General features: G+C 42.7%; 1 protein-coding gene across 5 annotated transcripts in view; it reads right to left on the reverse strand.

The window, feature by feature from the left end:
• The window catches only part of afap1l2 (actin filament associated protein 1 like 2), a 144,856-nt gene that overhangs the window by 110,204 nt on the left and 15,325 nt on the right, over nucleotides 1–19,327 (reverse strand). For 4 of the 5 annotated variants that reach the window (XR_016487211.1, XR_016487210.1, XM_090202530.1 and 1 more), the window contains exon 2: nucleotides 14,874–15,002. Coding sequence is in view for 3 of the 5 variants with exons in the window: in XM_090202530.1 (XP_090058656.1) it covers nucleotides 14,874–15,002 (129 nt within the window). In the remaining 2 variants the exon portion in view is untranslated. Of the gene's footprint in view, nucleotides 1–14,871; nucleotides 15,003–19,327 lie in introns of all 5 variants that reach the window. The other variant, XM_090202529.1, reaches the window with a different exon arrangement.

Here is a 19,327-nt window from a genome sequence, read left to right on the forward strand (position 1 = left end):
TGGAGTGACCTGACACAGGACTCCCGAGGAGACTCTGGTTGTTAAGGTCAGAGGGGCTCAGCCGGCTCCCCGAGCCTTGGGTCGAGGTGTTCAACCAGGGAAGGCTCCACGACAGGAGAGTTGAACCATCTCAATGACTCCATGCCATAAATATCCAAGTGGGGGTAGGTTGTCACCGGAGAAGGTGACTTATGTGGCTCCACCCTGGAAGACACACAGTCTGGGAAGGCTGGTATACATTGTGGGAAGGATGTGGAATTACCCTGAGGGGTGATTCCAACCATCCTAATCTTCTTTGTAGGTGGGGGAGGCGTAGGATACCCGACCTCGAGTTTGGTGACAGTGCATCGGAGTGTCTCGTAGAAGGGGAGATCAGTCATTGGCCATGTTTCGAGAGCATAAAAATGGAGATGTACCATGGATAAATTGTCACTGACTGATCTACAAACAATATTGAGTAGCTAAGGTTCGTCCCCTGGGAAGATGGACCACCTAATCTTGCCAGGAGCTCAAGTAGAGGGGCAGATGGAAAGCTTGGACAGCTTCTCCCTCCTCTGGAACTTTTTTGTAAACGAAATCTACCTCGAGCAAGAACGAGGCCTGGGGAATACTTTCCATGTACCTTGATCTACGTTTGATAGAGCAATGCGCACAGCTAGCAGAGTCAACGAGAGCCGCCAAAGTGTGGTTTACGCCAAGGCAAGTAGCACAGATCTAATTGCAGCCATTACATGTCACAGTCTGACCCCCTTAGATCTGTGCTACTTGCCTTGGCGTAGGCTTGCGCTGCTTTCTCTCCTTCTTGGTCGGTGCACTCGAGGACATCGTTTCAAACGAACGGAAGAAAACAGAAAACAGGAATTACCAGGGAGGAGGCTAGCTAGCTACACACACGCTGCTTTTTGACTGGGAAGTCGGACAAGACATGGGAGTAACAATAGCTGGAAGACAGGAAAGCAGAAACAGAAAGCTTTATTTACCAGGGGAGTGGTCTAAATACTTTCAGGGTAGGGAAAGTAGAGCTGACAGGGATGCTAGCTAATTAGCTGGCTGAGTGACGATAGCGTGTTAATACCAAGTCACTTAACGTAAAAAGCACACAGCTTTGATGATCTTTTACAGGGGAATGTAAAGGATTGTGCTTAACAGCTGGGAGAAACAGTACCGCTCGAGTATAGCTAGCTAAAAACTGCTGTTAGCCAACTAGATAGCTCATATACTCGGCACTTCAGCTAGCTACCGCCAAACGATTTTGACTGACAGAGACCATGAGTGGAAGTAGCGTGTATTAATTCCAAGTGCTGACTCGGTGTGTAAACCAAGCAACTCGAAGTAAAAAGCTTAGCTAGGTGTATCTTTTAAAGGGGAATGTAAAGGATTGTGCTTCATGTTGGTGTAACACACTTGAAGAAACAGCATAGCTCGAGTTTAGCCAAGCAAACCGAGTGGGGTTCAGCCCAGAGGTTTCTAGCCAGAACCGCATGCAGCGCTGTTAAGCAACGGGCTAGTTAAAAAACTCAGGGGGGACCGACAGACAGCTAGAGACCATGAGTAGAAGTAGTGAAAACTAGTGGAAACCTGCTATTAGTGGGATGCTAAAATAGGGCTGGGAGATATTTCCAAAATATCATTTTTTTTTAAATATGATGGTATTTGACAGTATTTAATGTTTTTGAATAATACAAGTTAAAAATGTGCTTAATGAATACTGTGTTACTCTCAACACATACAGTCCAAGTGATTTCAATGAGTCTTCTCCATTCTGATTGTTTTATACTAATTTCGAATCTACCATGCAGGGCTGAACGATATGGGCAAACAATCTAGGCCTTATACATATATATATATTTTTTATTTTTATTTTACCCCTTTTTCTCACCATTTTCGTGGTATCCAATTGGTAGTTACAGTCTTACAGGTACAGACAGTGTCAGAGTGCATGCACCAGGCCCGCCACAGGAGTCGCTAGTAAGCATAGGACAAGGACATCCCGGCCAGCCAAACCCTCCCTTAACCCGGAGGGCACTAGGCCAATTGTGCGCCACCCCATGGGTCTCCCGGTCACGGCTGGCTGCGACAGAGCCTGCACTCAAACCATGATCTCTAGTGGCACAGCTAGCACTGCGATGCAGTGCCTTAGACCACTGTGCCACTCGGAAGACCCCTAGGCCTTATTTTTATCCAAATGTTGCAATTGCAATTTCACTTGCAATTTAGAGCAAAACATTTGGGTGAACTGTTGGAATCATGGAAATATAATGATTAATCTAATTCTACAGTTAGAAAATAATAGTGGGCACTTTGAATACAGTGTTGTTTAACATGACAACAAATTAAAATGCCAAGGAGGAGATCTTGTGACAGGGTAGGAACCAAAGTGTTGATAAGTGTTTCCTAGGGGACCCTATAATCTTCAATTTAATGTTCTCTTAGCTACTTCATGTAGCTAACATATTCATGCTTCGCAAATTCCTCTTTGATTTAGAAGATTCTGTTGCACAAACAACATGCTGATTTAGGTCTACACAAATACTGGTATTATCAAGCTGTATAGCTCATTATGTTTGTGCTGACTCAGTACATATATTAGCTAGCTAGCTAGCCAGCCAGTTAACTAGTGATTAGCATAGAGGCTCCACTTGCTAAGAATAGACATACTAGCTGTTTGCAGATGTAAGAAACACAAACTAATAGTGTAATTATAGAACACTACTGGATTTATATTAAGAAGCAATGTGAAAACAGCATCATCGTTATCAACATTGTTGCATGTGCTGCATTGACCATGATAAATACCAAAAATGTAGTGTCTGTAGCGCTACATTTTGTAGCGTCCGAACGTTTTGACCTGCAAACTATGGAAAGGGGAGACTCTCACGATGGTGTTCTCTGTTTTGCTTTACAATCCCCACAAGTGTCAAGAGACTTGTTTGAAGTCAGTACCGTCAGTGTGGCAACTTCTGTTTGATAGCTTCCGAACCGTTTGGGCTAAAAACTAATAGGAACTTCTGTGGAAAGGGGATATTATCACGAACACGATGGTGTTCTATGCTCTATGACCCCCCACAAGTGTCACAGGACTCGTATGAAGGTAACCGGTACCGGATAATTAAAACAAATGTGGAAGTATGAAGGTAGTTTTGTGCCAACCCCCCAAAAAAGGGGTTACAGTAAATGTGCAAAAAAAATATATATATATGAGTACCAGTCAAAAGTTGACACACCTACTCATTCCAGAATGTTTCTTTATTTTTACTATTTTCTACATTGTAATATAATAGTATATGTAGTATAATAGTGAAGACATAAAAACTATGAAATAACACATATGGAATCATGTAGAAACCAAAAAAGTCAAGCACTATGATGAAACTGGCTCTCACGAGGACCGCCACAGGAAAGGAAGACCCAAAGTTACCTCTGCTGCAGAAGATAAGTTCATTAGAGTTACCAGCCTCAGAAATTGCAGCCCAAATAAATATTTCAGTGGTATGACTTAAAGATTGCTGTACACTAGCAGAACCCATCCAACTTGAAGGAGCAGAAGCAGTTTTGCCTTGAGGAAAGGGCAAAAATCCCAGCGGCTAGATGTGCCAAGCTTATAGAGACATACCCCAAGAGACTTGCAGCTGTAATTGCTGCAAAAGGTGGGTCTACAAAGTGGGGGTGAAAAGTTATGCACGCTCAAGTTCCGCTTTTTGTCTTATTTCTTGTTTGTTTCACAAAAAAAAAAGTGCATCATCAAAGTGGTAGGCATGTTGTTTAAATCAAATGATACAAAATCTATTTTATTCTAAATTCGCTCATCCAGCTGTAATACAAAGAATTCACTGGCTTGTATACGCAGCAGTAATTGTTTAAAAACATCTCCTGCCATGTCACTGATGCATTACATACAGTCAATGTCTGTATAGTTTTTTTGGCCTTTTCCCCCCAGCATTGTTCCAGCCGTATCCGCGGCAGCAGGAAGAATTAAGTCCTCCACAATAGTATGGGGCTTAATTAAATCAAAATAATTTATAAAGCCCTTCTTACATCAGCTGATATCTCAAAGTGCTGTACAGAAACCAGCCTAAAACCCCAAACAGCAAGCAATGCAGGTGTAGAAGCACGGTGGCTAGAAAAAACTCCCGAGAAAGGCCAGAACCTAGGAAGAAAGCTAGAGAGGAACCAGGTTATGAGGGGTGGCCAGTCCTCTTCTGGCTGTGTCAGGTGGAGATTATAACAGAACATGGCCAAGATGTTCAAATGTTCATAGATGACCAGCAGGGTCAAATAATAAAAATCACAGTGGTTGTCGAGGGTGCAACAGGTCAGAACCTCAGGAGTAAATGTCAGTTGGCTTTTCATAGCCGATCATTCAGAGTATCTCTACTGCTCCTGCTGTCTCTAGAGAGTTGAAAACAGCAGGTCTGGGACAGGTAGCACGTCCGGTGAACAGGTCAGGGTTCCAAAGCCGTAGGCAGAACAGTTGAAACTAGAGCAGCAGCACGGCTTAACTGTCCTAGCCACTCAGTAGCTCACTATATAAGACACTCCTAGCCCCTTCTTATTAATCTGTTGCTTTTATACATGTCTTACTACTCGAAAGTCGTCTTAATTCTCGCTCAAAAACACCCGTGGCTTATTTTTCAAATTGGCATGTTTTGTTTCTCAATGTCTGCGCAAGAGTGAAGGTTTCATTGAGTTGTGAGATAGTACTTTTGCACATATAACACACTGTGGCTGAGGAAAGGCACTACTCCCAATATAAGTGAACCCCAAATCAATGTAGTTCTCATCATATTTGCACCTCTTCGATGGTCCATCGTCCCTGTCGGTTGTTCGGTGCTTTCCCGGGTAAGGGGGCAGTAGCTCTTCGGCTGCATCAGATTCACAACTGTGAGTGTCCATGCTAGCTGGGCTAACAACAAATGTAGAATTACTGATTTTAGCATTGGATGTGCTCATGGAAGCAGAACAACTTGTGTCGTCGACAGGTGCAGGTGTAGTACTGCTGGTAGTAGCAGTACCACCAGTAGAGCTGGTATGTGTCTCTATGCACGCCGGCCTTACATTTTTACTAAATGGACAGTTTTTGTAAAAGAATATATATATATATATATATATATATATATTTAATGTGAATCACATTTTTATCTGGCGTACCACCGACGGCATTGCATGTACCCCTAGTTTGGGAATGCCTGATTTAGACAAATCAGGATTTCGCAGGGGTGGGCATCTTTCGACTTTTTTAAGGGGAGGGGTTAATTTGGCCGATAGACTACCGAGAGGATTTCAGGGGAGGCGGTGTGGTCTTCGCAACTTGCACTAGGCCAAAAAGCTCAACAATCCCCCCAGAACCAAATCCAGTAAATCACGTGACAATCTGGTTCTGGGTTTCGAGATTAGCAGGAGACCCCCTAGCAAGCATGACCCCATTGGCCCCATGTGGGTATTCAGTGGGCATGGGCTAGCTCACACCACCCCAACACAGTTGAGCCTACACCAGCCCAACACAGGCTAGCCCACACCAAGCCCACATCAACCCAACATGGGCTAGCCATTCACAAATTGTGGGCACGCTAGTTATAGTGCCTCCTAAAGACACGATTGACATCCGGAAAAGAGGGTAAAACAAAAATATTTTATGTATGATTGTGATTTTTCTTGCTCTTACTTCATAATATAGCCTAATATTCATAATCTTCTAACTCAGGATATATGGCTGGCTGGCTAGTGGCTTGTGTGAATATTTTAGTATATGGTGGTTAGCTAGAGTCTAGAGTACAGTGTTCAGTGCTTAATTTGTAAATCGGGAGGTGATGAAACAAAAAGTGAGCACGAGAAGGGAGTGACCTGGGGAGCTTTGAGGTAATAAAGCATTGCATGCGTATCATTGCATTTGCATAATTTTTTTATTTCACCTTTATTTAACCAGGTAGGCTAGTTGAGAGCAAGTTCTCATTTTCCACTGCGACATGGCCAAGATAAAGCATAGCAGTGTGAACAGACAACAACACAGAGTTACACATGGAGTAAACAATAAACAAGTCAATAACACAGTAGAAAAAAATGGTCTATATACATTGTGTGCAAAAGGCATGAGCAGGTAGGCGAATAATTACAATTTAGCAGATTAACACTGGAGTGATAAATGATCAGATGGTCATGTGCAGGTAGAGATTCTGGTGTGCAAAAGAGATGGCATAGAGCAGTAGAGTAGAAGAGCTTACAGAAGTTGCATACATTGGGAAATGTTTCAGTAGCCTAGGGTCCGGGAAATATTTGTCTTTTAAAATGCTTTTCATGCAATTCTACATCATTTTACACCTTTACTGTTTTAATACTGAACAAATGATCGAAATAACGAGCTACTTTAACACTGACAAACTGAGAATCTGAGATCAATAAAAACGACCTCATCTTGAATCCATCAACAGCCTAGGCCTAGGTGTGCGGAAACATATTGTACAATATAAGAAGGAAATTAAAGTCCTAAAAAAGCTTTCCAGTTTCACTGACACCCAATGATGCGCGGCTCCGGCTGAAAAAAGTAGGACTATAATCTGTCTGCTGCAGACTACCAAATAATAGTTTCAGCTTCCAACAGGCCTATTTTTTGAAGGACTTATACAGGATACTAACCTCAACATCAAAACCTTCTTCCAATTCAGATGGTCAGATGAAGCAGATGCTAAACTACAGGACTGTTTTGCTATCACAGACTGGAACAAGTTCCGGGATTCTTCCGATGGCATTAAGGATTACACCACATCAGTCACTGGCTTTATCAATAAGTGCATCGAGAACGTCGTCCCCACAATGACCACATACCCCAACCAGAAGCCAAGGATTACAGGCAACATTCGCACTGAGCAAAAGGGTAGAGCTATGGAGTGCAATCTCTATTGCACTCCACACTGCCTTTTCCCACCTGGACAAAAGGAACACCTATGTGAGAATGCTATTCATTGACTACAGCTCAGCGTTCAACAGCATAGTACCCTCAAAGCTCATCACTAAGCTAAGGATCCTGGGATTAAACACCTCCATCTGCAGCTGGATCATGGACTTTCTGACGGGCTGCCCCCAAGTGGTGAGGGTAGGTAGCAACACATCTGCCACGCTGATCCTCAACACAGGGGCCCCTCAGTGGTGCGTGCTCAGTCCCCTCCTGTACTCCCTGTTCACCCACGACTGCATGGCCAGGCAAGACTCCAACACCATCATTAAGTTTCCAGACGACACAACAGATCACCAATAACGCCAGATCACCAATAACGACGAGACAGCCTATAGGGAGGAGGTCAGAGACCTGGTCTGGGTGGTGCCAGAATAACAACCAATCCCTCAACGTAACAAAGACTAAGGAAATTATTGTGGACTACAGGAAAAGGAGGACCGAGCATGCCCCAATTCTCATCGACGGGGCTGTAGTGGAGCAGGTTGAGAGCTTCAAGTTCCTTGGTGTCCACATCACCAACAAAATAGAATGGTCCAAACACACCAAGACAGTCGTGAAGAGGGCACGACAAAGCATATTCCCCCACAGCTGCAACATCAAGAGCATCACCTGGTACGGCAATGGCTCGGCCTCCGACTGCAAGGCACTACAGAGGGTAGTGCGAACGGCCCAGTACATCACTGGAGCTAAGCTGCCTGCCATCCAGGACCTCTACACCAGGCGATGTCAGAGGAAGGCCCTAAAAATTGTCAAAGACCCCAGCCACCCCAGTCATAGACTGCTCTCTCTACTACGGCATGGCAAGCGGTACCGGAGTGCCACGTCTAGGACAAAAAAGCTTCTCAACAGTTTTTACCCCCAAGCCATAAGACTCCTGAACAGGTAATCAAATGGCTACCCAGACTATTTGCATTTTGTGCCCCTCCCCAACCCCTCTTTTACACTGCTGCTACTCTCTGTTTATCATATATGCATAGTCACTTTAACTTTACATTCATGTACATACTACCTCAATTGGCCCAACTAACCAGTGCTCCCTCACATTGGCTAATCTGACAGAAACTAGCACTGAAGTGTGAAGTGAAAGGTGTGAAAACTCTTGAGCCTAACAATGGCAAGAGTTTCACAGCCCCTCCCAACCCAAATGCAGAGGCTTTTTGAAGCCCCCTCCATCTGTGCAGAGAAGATATCCTCCTCAGAATCCCCAAAATACAACGGCCATAGGACAACTTTGTTTGGACGTCGTAAAGGACCATTTGCAGACACTGAAAAGATATAGCTAGCTAACAACCTCCTTTTCCACGTAGAAAAGACGGACAAAGACTTGCTATCTATATTAGTTAGCTAGCTGGGATTTTCTAGAAGGAATCTGCCTCCTGAAAAAAAGCTTCTCTCAAGTGGGTGTGACAGCTACTCCATTTGCCTGCTGCACTGCTGCTTGGATTCCACCTGGCAATGTGTTCATTGACTGCCCTGGCCTTTCTCCCCCTGTCTGGTATAGGTACCCTCGCCACACTCCCCTTTCTGTCCCGAGCGTTCACTCGCCTCCAGCACACATGCACTGTTGAGGCGAGTGACTCTGAACTTGCAATGGCTAGCCCCAAGTTGTTATATGGCTTGTTTACCCAACCGTGGGACAGTCTATGTTTGTTCATACACTCAAGACTCTGACTGTCTATTGGTTACACAAACTCTTGGCCTCCCATCCTACTCTAACCACCTCTCGCCAGGTTTGTATTCATGTTACCTGATGAAATTGCTGTGCAATATGATCTTGTTGCCATCTAATGCACATGCAAATTTTATAAATCAACACTGCAGAGCTCTCCCTGTCCTCTGCCGTGCCCTGATTTGTATTACTGCTGATTATATCTGGAAATGTACATATACACCCTGGCCCATCTACTGTTGCTAGCCCCAATTCTAATTTATGCTCTGATATCTGCTTCACTGATCTCTGTTCTTGTAAAAGCCTGGATTTCTTAACATTAACACTAGAAGCTTATTACCTAAAATGCATCAATTGAAAGTGTGGGTTCACAGCTCCAATCCAGATATGTTGGTCATTATTTAGACGTGATTAAGAAAGAGTGTTTTGAACACTGATGTTAACCTTTCTGGTTTTAACCTTTTTTGGCAAGACGGATTTTCCAAAGTTGGTGAAGTGGCAATCTTTACAAAGGAACACCTTCAGTGCTCAGTTGTCTCCACCAAGTCTGTCCCCAAACAATTTGATTTGCTGGTTTTACACATTAAACTTTCAAATAACTCTTTGTTGACTGTTGCTTGGTGTTATCAGCCACCCTAAATGCCCTAGCTCTCCTGGTCCCTTACACTAAGTCTGAATTTGTCCTGCTAGGTGACCTAAACTGGGACATGCTTAAACCACCAGGCCAATTCCTAAAGCAATAATGAGACTCCCTACATCTTTCTCAGATTATTTATAATCTCACAAAGTATGACTCCAAACACCCAGAAAAGGCAACTCTCCTTGATGTTATCCTTACAAATAATCCTGATAGGTATCAGTCTGGTGTTTTTCTGTAATGACCTAAGTGATCACTGTTTTACAACCTATGTTCATAAAGGCTGCTCAATGAAACAATCTGTCCTGACTATATGACCTATATGTTTTCTAAAAAAATGTAATGAGCCTTCCTTTATGATATGGCCTCTGTAAATTGGTATAGAATCAGATGAATCCCCTCTGTCGAAGATGCTTGGACCTTCTTTTTTGATATTTTCAGTGGTATCGTTAACAAATACGTGTCCATAAAGAATTGAGAATTAAAGACAAGTTCAGTCCCTGGTTCAACCGTGATCTGGCAGAGTTACAACACCTCAAGAATTCCATTTGGCAAATCACTCTACACACGCATACTCAGGCTGATTGGCTCTCGTTCAGGCAAATTAGAAATAAGTGCACTCAAGCTATCCAGAAGGCCAACGTTAGTTACTTTAAGGAGCAGTACTCTCCTTATGGGTCTAATCCCAAGAAGTTCTGGAAAACAGTTAAAGAACTGGAGAATAAACCCTCCTCACAGCTGCTCATGTCCCTTAACGTTGATGATGTGGTTGTTACTGACAAGGAGCATATGGCTGAGCTCTTTAATTACCACTTCATTAAGTCAGGATTCCTATTTGACTCTGTCATGTCTCCTTGCCCATCCAACATTTCCTCATCTCCCACCCCTTCTCATGGGACTATCCCTGATGCTCCTCCTTCTTTTCCCCCTCCCCAGCTACAAAGTTTCTCCCTGCAGACGGTCACTGAGTCCGAGGTGCTAAAGGAGCTCCTTAAACTTGACCCCAAACAAAACATCTGGTTCAGATGGTTTAGACCCTTTCTTCTTTAAGGTTGCTGCCCCCATCATCGCCAAACCTATCTCTGAGTTTCCCCATTACTTGGAAGGCAGCAACGGTGTATCCTTTACCTAAAGGGGGAGATAAAGCTGATCCTACTGTTATAGGCCAATTTCTATTTTGCCCTGTTTATCAAAAGTGTTGGAAAAATTTGTCAATAATCAACTGACTGACTTTCTTGATGTCTATAGTATTCTCTCGGGTATGCAATCTGGTTTCCGCTTAGGTTATGGATGTGTCACTGCAACCTTAATGGTCCTAAATGATGTCATTCTATGTTGTGCTGCTATTTTTATTGACTTGGCCAAAGCTTTTGATAGGGTAGACCATTCCATTCTTGTGGGCCGGCTAAGGGGTATTAGTGTCTCTGAAGGGTCTGTGGACTGATTTGCTTACTACCTCTCTCAAAGAGTGCAGTGTATAAAGTCAGAACATCTGCTGTCTCAGCCACTGCCTGTCACCAAGGGAGTACCCTAAGGCTCGATCCTAGGCCCCACGCTCTTCTCAATTTACATCAACAACATAGCTCAAGCAGTAGGAATCTCCCTAATCCATTGCATACTACATGCACATTGTACATTCAGATCCACAGAACCAGACACTCAGCTTGTGAACAGGCAAGGCAGGCAACTGCTTGTGGCCCCAGGCCGTTAGGGGGCTCCTTGTGGGCTGACAAACTTTACTCCACAGCAATGTCTCAAAATGTGGCAACCGCAGTGACTGCAACCCCCTCCCCATTAAACAGCCAATGGACAATTTGCAATGACATCTCAGTAGGAAACCTTCCTAAAGGGGCCCCATGAAGAGAAGGGAAACTAAAAACAAATATTCTCTCAGCTCCAACATGACAATGGTGTGCGCTAGTGAGACAGAGAGAAGCAAATTTGAAGAGGCGAGGGTAAGAAGACCGTAAACAAACAAGTACAGTCTGCAAGCATTGCTTTGCCACTGTCGGCTACTCGAGTGGAAACACTTCTAACATGATGTGTCATTTACGTCGCCATCACCCAGCCGTATCCCTTTCAGGTGCAGCTGGAGCAAGGAGAGTCCACTCATTAGCGAAAACACAACAAATCTCTCGCTGTTGCCTTCTAACAACAATTTGAGACAAATTCAGAAAATCATAAAGAAATAACGAAAGCAGCCAAATATTTGCAGCCCTATCCTATTTGGTGGTTACTGACTCAGGATTTCGTCACCTGATAAAAAAAAATTTAACGCGTAACAATGTCCCCTCCTGCACACATTTCAGCAGCAACGTAAATCCCAAACTCTATGAAACATCACGGAGAGAAATTGAAAACGAATTGACAGACACCATATCTAACTCTCTCCACTGATAGTTGGACCGCCAGAGCAACTCAAAGCTACCTCACTGTGACGGTTAACTACGTACTGGATTGGGAGATGAAGAGCTACGTGCAAACTCATCCCCTGTATGAGAGTCATACAAGCACACACTCAGCCCTAGAATGAATGAATGATGTGACTGAATGGAAGCTAGAGAGACCAAATATCACAATCCTAGCCACTACAGACTACACACAAAACAATGTGAATGCCATCCATGAAGCTGATGGGTTTGGGCCCCACATTGGATGTTTTGCACACATCCTGAACCTCGCAGCCAAGAGGGCAGTCTCTCTCAAGGCAGTGTCCCACCTCCTGGGGAAGGTCAGAAAAACTGGTGACTTTTTTTCAGAAAGCAGAAGTGCTCACCAAGTTGACAGTCAAGCAAGAGATGCTAGATATACCAAAGCACAAATTAATCCATGATGTCACAACCAGTTGGAACACCATACATGACATGCTGGAACGTCATGTGGATCAGCAACCGGCCATCTACTCTGCAGTAAGGGACAAGGCTGTGAAGAATTCGGTTAAAGACATAGCCATGCTGACTGACAGTGAACTGAAGCTGGCAGAAGAACTCATTCAGCTACCCAACCCCCTGAATATAATGACAACTCTCATGAGCAGTGAAACAAGTCCTACCTCATCAATGATTCTCCCTCTAAAGACAATGATTCTCAAATCCATGGCACCAGGTCCTAAGGACAGTGCAACCATCAGGGAGGCCAAGGCAGCCATCATTCAGGACTTGGAGAGAAGATACACAGACAGGGATCTTCTAGACTACCTTCACAGAGCTACAGCTCTTGATCCTAGGTTTAAATCCCTACCAACCTGCTGTGACAGAGTCTACAAGGATCTCATCAAAGAAATTGTGGAGCATGAACATCAGGTATTACCTATTTAAAAAATTATTTTTCATGATATTGTTTTTATCATGTGCGTTAAAATGTGATGTGCCTCAGTGTCCCGGGAACCTCTGTTGCAAGTGAGAGTGTTCTCCACTGCAGGGGACAATGTCAGTGCAAGCCGTTCTCATCTTGCTTCAGAGAATGTTGACGTGTTTATATTTTTAAAAAATAACCTCAACATAAAGGAATAGATATCTCATATAGGGTACCAACTTGATGTTGCAATTCAAGTTCTTTTTACATTTAATACTGCCTATACAAGTATGTACCATGTTTATTTAAACTAGAGAAGGCAAAGCACCTACAGGTTGTCAAAGCTAAGAAGCACTTTTAATTGTAATGTTTTTTTCCCCTTGATCTCATACACTTTTCTGAATGGAAAGTTGTATTTGTCTCTTGGCAAAATAAAGAGTTCATTGTTTAAAGGGAGTTTTTATTTTTTTCTTAAATATAAAGATACCGAAACCGTACCGTTACCGTGACCCACAAACCGCGATACATACCGAACCATGGACCCACTGTACCGTTGCATCCCTAGTTGCTACCATGCTGTGTTTTCATGTGTTGCTGCCATGCTGTTGTCTTAGCTCTTTCTTTATGGAGTTTTATGTTGTCTCTCTTGTCGTGATGTGTGTTTTGTCCTATATCTATTTTATATTATTCATTTTTTATCCCATCCCCACAGGAGGCCTTTTTAAAAATAAAAAAAAATAAATAAATAAATTCTGAGCAAACATTGTTTTACAAAGTAGTGCCAAAAGCCTCTCTCTCTATTGTTTTAGCCTACTTTGCAAATGGCCTATTGGATGTTGATAGCACACAGATTATGGTCTTATTTTTTCAGCAAGAGCCATTTGCACGCGATTGTATTAGAAATATTGTTTTCAGATTATGCTATTCACTGACAGATTAACAGTGCATTCCCCACTGTTTTTGGGCTACACACAATCCACAGCTAGGCAATGTTTTAAAAGAAGCTATTGATCCTCTGTGGCTAAATTATATATATTTTTAACCTTTATTTAACTAGGCAGTTAAGTCAGTTAAGAACAAATTCTTATTTTCAATGACTGCCTAGGAACAGTGGGTTAACTGCCTAGTTCAGGGGCAGAATGACACATTTTTTACCTTGTCAGCTCGGGGTTCGATCTTGCAACCTTTCAGTTACTAGTCCAACACTCTGACCAATAGGCTACCTGCCGCCCCTGCTGCCTCTACTCATGGTGTAGAATTATCCAATTTCTTTCTGAACTGACAGAAGTAATTCTATAACTTTGGCAAATGTATTTCAATTCACCAGGCTTTCCGCAGCTTTGATTCTATAAGGAAATAAATTAAATGATGCTGCAAACCAAACCGAATATTGATGATGATGTAAATCAAGTGTTAATCAAATGTTATGCTGCTGTGGCAGTAGCCTACTGTTGATTTTTAAACTGGGTAGCTCGCTACACACATGACCAGTGACCACATCTCAGGCCATGCATGTTTGGACACCCGGCCCACACAATCTCTGTACAGGGCGGACTGAGAAAAAGGCAACCCGGGCGCACGTGAGCTCTGTACAGGGCTAACCAATGGACAGGGTAAGGGGTGGCGAACTTGACGACATCACAACATCTTGGGGGCATTGGGTTTAGAACAATGACAAATACAGTACACAACAACAAAAATTATACCACCACCCAAAAGGGCACTTGGTGAGTGGGAGGGCAAAGGGGCATGTGCTCGGCACAGGTATAACCCTATCTGTGCACGTGCCTGGTGGGCAATACATACATACAATACATATATTATTTAACCTTAATTTAACTAGGCAAGTCAGTTAAGAACAAATTCTTATTGAAAATGACAGCCTACCCCAGCCAAACCCTAACCCAGACGACGCTGGGCCTATTGTGCACCGCCCTATGGGACTCCCAATCACAGCTGGTTGTGATACAGCCTGGAATCGAACCAGGGTTTGCAGAGATGCCTCTAGCACTGAGATGCAGTGCCTTAGACCGCTGCACCACTCAGGAGCCCGATATGGTCATTACCATGAGCGTATCTTGGGGACCAATAAGGGCAGTCGATCTAAAGAGTAGATTTATTTTAGGCAAAGTTATGGCTTTTCTTGGAGCCACCGACCTTGGGGACAATGTGAAGCCGATGAGCAAGGCGCATCAGCCCATGGTGAGAAACCTACATGGGGTCAATATATTTGCCCGTTTTGGGCCCACCTCACGCCAATGTGGGCATGTTTGCTGGGCCATGTTAGATTTCAGTGGAAAATTTCAGATTTCAGTAACACATACCGTTGGAGCATCTGTAGGACTGCAGCAGGTCAGACAGCATGCCTTTCTGCACAGTGGCATTCCCACTCAGGTTTTCCCGATCCAGGATCAGGAGGAAGCGCTGCAGCTCCTCCAGGAGTTGATCCAGCACTAGAATAGGACACACAGAGAACAAACATTGTCAGTTTTGGACAGTGTTAGAAACTTAACTTATCTGTGAGTAAAGCCTAAAGAAGAAAAGGTGGGTGCTGCTACACATTGGCAGTGGGTAAGATGAATTCCCCTCCCCATACAATGTAGAGTGCTCTGACCAACAATTACTATTACTGTCTTGTTTCAAGTTGTGGTTCATTACTTTCTGCTACATGCGAACATAAGCAAGCATTTAAAGTTAAACCGGTTCTCACACACAAAATGCACATCAGACAATAACTTAACTAGAGCCTCCAGAGATGCAACCTCTCTCATCGTCACTCAATGCCTAGGTTTACACTGTACTCGCACCCTACCATACCTTTCTCTGTACATTATGCCCTGAATCTATTCTACCACGTCCAGAAATTTGCTCCTTTTATTCTCTGTTCCCTACGCACTAGACGACCAGTTCTTATAGCCTTTATCCGTACCCTCATCCTACTCCTCCTCTGGTGATGTAGAGGTTAACCTAAAGGGGGCGGAGTTGCAATCTACTGTAAAGATAGCCTGCAGAGTTCTGTCACACTATCCAGGTCTATACCCAAACAGCTTGAGCTTCAACTGTTAAAAATCCATCTCTCCAGGAATAAGTCCATCACTGTTGCTGCTTGTTATAGACCCACCTCAGCTCCCAGCTGTGCCCTGGACCCATATGTGAAATGATTGCCCCCCATCTACAGTTGAAGTCAGAAGTTTACATACGCTTAGGTAGGTGTTATTAAAACCCGTTGTTAAACCACTCCACAAATTTCTTGCTAACAAACTATAGTTTTGGCAAGTGGGTTAGGACATCTACTTTGTGCATGACACAAGATATTTTTCCAAAAATTGTTTACAGACACATTATTTCACTTATAATTCACTGTGTAAACAATTTCAGTGGGTCAGATGTTTACATACAGTAAGTTTAATGTGCTTTTAAACAGCTTGGAAAATTCCAGAAAATTATGTCTTGACTTCAGAAGCTTCTGAAAGGCTAATTGACATCATTTCAGTCCATTGGAGGAATATCTGTGGATGTATATCAAGGCCTACCTTCAAACGCAGTGCCTCTTTGCTTGACATCATGGGAAAATGAAAAGAAATCAGCCAAGACCTCAGAAAAAAAACTGTAGACCTCCACAAGTCTGGTTCATACTTGGGAGCAATTTCCAAACGCCTGAAGGTACCATGTTCATCTGTGCAAACAACTGTACACAAGTATAAACACCATGGGACCAACAGCCGTCATACCGCTCAGGAAGGAGACGAGTTCTGTCTCCTAGAGATTAATGTACTTTGGTGCGAAAAGTGTAAATCAATCCCAGAACAACAGCAAAGTACCTTGTGAAGATTACAGTTTGCAACTGCACACGGTGAAGAAGATTGTACTTTTTGGAGAAATGTCCTCTGGTCTGATAATACAAAAATAAAATGGTTTGACCATAATGACCATTGTCATGTTTGGAGGAAAAAGGGGGAGGCTTGCAAGCCGAAGAAGTCCATCCCAACTGTGAAGCACGGGGGTGGCAGCATCATGTTGTGGGGGTGCTTTGCTGCAGGAGGGACTGGTGCACTTCACAAAATAGATGGCAGCATGAGAAAATACAATTACGTGGATAGATTGAAGCAACATCTCAAGACATCATTCAGGAAGTTAAAGCTTGGTCGCAAATGTGTCTTCCAAATGGACATTGACCCCAAGCATACTTCCAAAGATGTGGAAAAATGGCTTAAGGACAACAAAGTCAAGGTATTGGAGTGGCCATCACAAAGCCCTGTCCTCAAACCTATTGAAAATTTGTGGGCAGAACTGAAAAAGCGTGTGAGAGCAAGAAGACCAACAAACCTGACTCAGTTACACCAGCTCTGTCAAGAGGAATGGTTCAAATTTCCCCCAACTTATTGTGGGAAGCTTGTGGAAGGCTAGGTTTGACCCAAAAGTGAAACAATTTCAAGGCAATGCTACCAAATACTAATTGAGTGCAATTAAACTTCTGACCCAGTGGTCGCCAAAATGGTCCGCAAATACGCCATTTAAATAGTTAGAAAGAATAAGATTAAGCTCCGGTAATATGGATTTTTATTGTAATGGACACTGTGCAACCTTTGGTAGGTATGCTGCTGGCAGGCTTCAGCTGCGGTACAAGTCAGCCCGTGCTGATGGTTCTCACACGGGAAGTTAAATGATAGGCTACAATGACTTTTCTCATGATAATGCATGCTGCAAATGACAAGTTCCTTGAATTTTCCTTCGTGGGTGCCTTTTCATTATCTGAATAGACACTTGTGGTTTCTAGCTAACATTACACCAATCAAAGCAGTGACGTAAAACTTTATGGGTCAAAACCATTCATCTTGGGGCGACGGGGGGAGCGGGTTTGCAAAATGCTATCATACCACGCAATTAAACTGTTCAGATATATATTTTTTATACAGACTAGTTAAAAAAATAAGTGAAAATGTACCAATTATCCAATTATGGGTTACGAAAAATTTCTGGCACCTCCTATTTTAATTTGCTCCATGGCTCAAGGCGGCCAAGTGGACACAAGGCTGTTTGGCTCATATCAGTTGCAAAGAGGAATAACTTTGCAACTGTTTCTGATTAATAAACAATGCCATGCTGGTGATTGGTAACATTCTAATAAAACCCTGCCCTGAAACAAAATGTAGGCTGAAAATAATTTGTACATCATATCACAGGGAAAGACACCGCATTCACACAGATTTGCACAATGAGCAATTCGAAATTGTCACTACAAATCATACTTTGACTAAAACGATGACATATTGATGTAAATCGTTGTGCAACATCATGGGTAAGCTCAGATCATCGGCTAGAAAAATAACATTTCTACTGGTGTGGGCGTTTAATACATCTCACCCTACCATAGAAATATTTTTAGACAGCTGAAGAAAGCACACACATTTTCTTCAGGAAATTTACCTATTTACATATTTATCTTACCTTAGAAGTGTTTACTTTGCAGGTTGACTTACATCTTGAGTTGCAATGTCCCATAAATTGAATGCCCAGATCAACTTCAGGTATCTACAAAACAAGTTTTCCAGCTACATAATCCCAAAGGAAGACTACAGCTAATATTTATTCCAAAAATTGCTGTTCGCAATTCACAAATTATTATTTTGATTCACATGATTCGATTCACTGCAATTGAACTGAATCCCAACTACTACAATGGCAAAGTGACTCGTTCATTTTGTCAAAAATAATTGTTTAAAAGAATAGATTCATATGAATAAAACAATTATTTTAAAACAAATCAACTTTGTTAAGCCTAAATTAGTAACACACAGGGTTCTAGAACATAAAAATCAACTAGTCACATCAAATGTGCTATGTGAGACACAAATATCATGGGGCAATTCCATTTTGTTGTTTTAGATCTTCCGGAAATGGGCTCTCTGATACTTTGAAGATATGACCCATTTTATAAATTGACTTTATAGGTAGGCTATTATCCAATCAAAGCCCTCCTTTAGGATTGAGCATTCAGCAAATCACCAGCAGAGGGAGTTCCCTTTGAATCCATTTTCACATTCACTGTGTTGGTGGTGCTCATAAAAATGTATTATAACTTCAAAAGTAGCAGAGACCCAATTTGATGTACTTGTGGAGTTAACTGTTTAAAACAATATGTCTAAAAATTAACAAAATCAGAGGTCACTTTTGAGATATTTACATAATAAATCAGGTGTATTCTCCTTTCTAAACACTATTCATATTTTAGAGCACATGGTTAAGGTTTCAGATGAAACCAACACGGGCTTCCTTCCCTCAAAGTACCATTTTATGGATTTCATTTCAGGAAGATCCAAAACATCATAAATATATTTGGGGCACTCTGTCACGGAATTGCCCAAATGTTAAAAAGGAAGTGGACAGCAGAGCCCCAGAACGTAGAGCCATTGCATCTCAATTCACAGTTCTATGCCACTGATGCAGTTCTTCCAACAAACGGATCTACACAGTGGTGAAAAATATGTCACCCCCACACTGTTGATTCAATTAAGCTGACTGTACCCGATGCCACCTCTTTCAAGCATCCTGCTATGCCTCTATCTCTCCCTCACTCCCTTCTTCCCTGCCTTATCTTACAAAAACAAAACTCCTCATGGCATAGGGCCTTAAGGCAGCCTCTGACCACAATAATGAGTGTGAAGGGATACGATGACATGAGTAATGTATCCGTCTTTCATGCAAGTCAAAAAGATATGGTTATGTATGTGTAGTTTGTATGTTTGTGAGTTGAAGTAGGATACAGTCTCACAGCTTA

This window comes from Oncorhynchus mykiss, chromosome 16, assembly GCF_057628025.1.
Source record: "Oncorhynchus mykiss isolate SJ-2025 chromosome 16, ASM5762802v1, whole genome shotgun sequence".
NCBI classification, from domain to species: domain Eukaryota; kingdom Metazoa; phylum Chordata; class Actinopteri; order Salmoniformes; family Salmonidae; genus Oncorhynchus; species Oncorhynchus mykiss.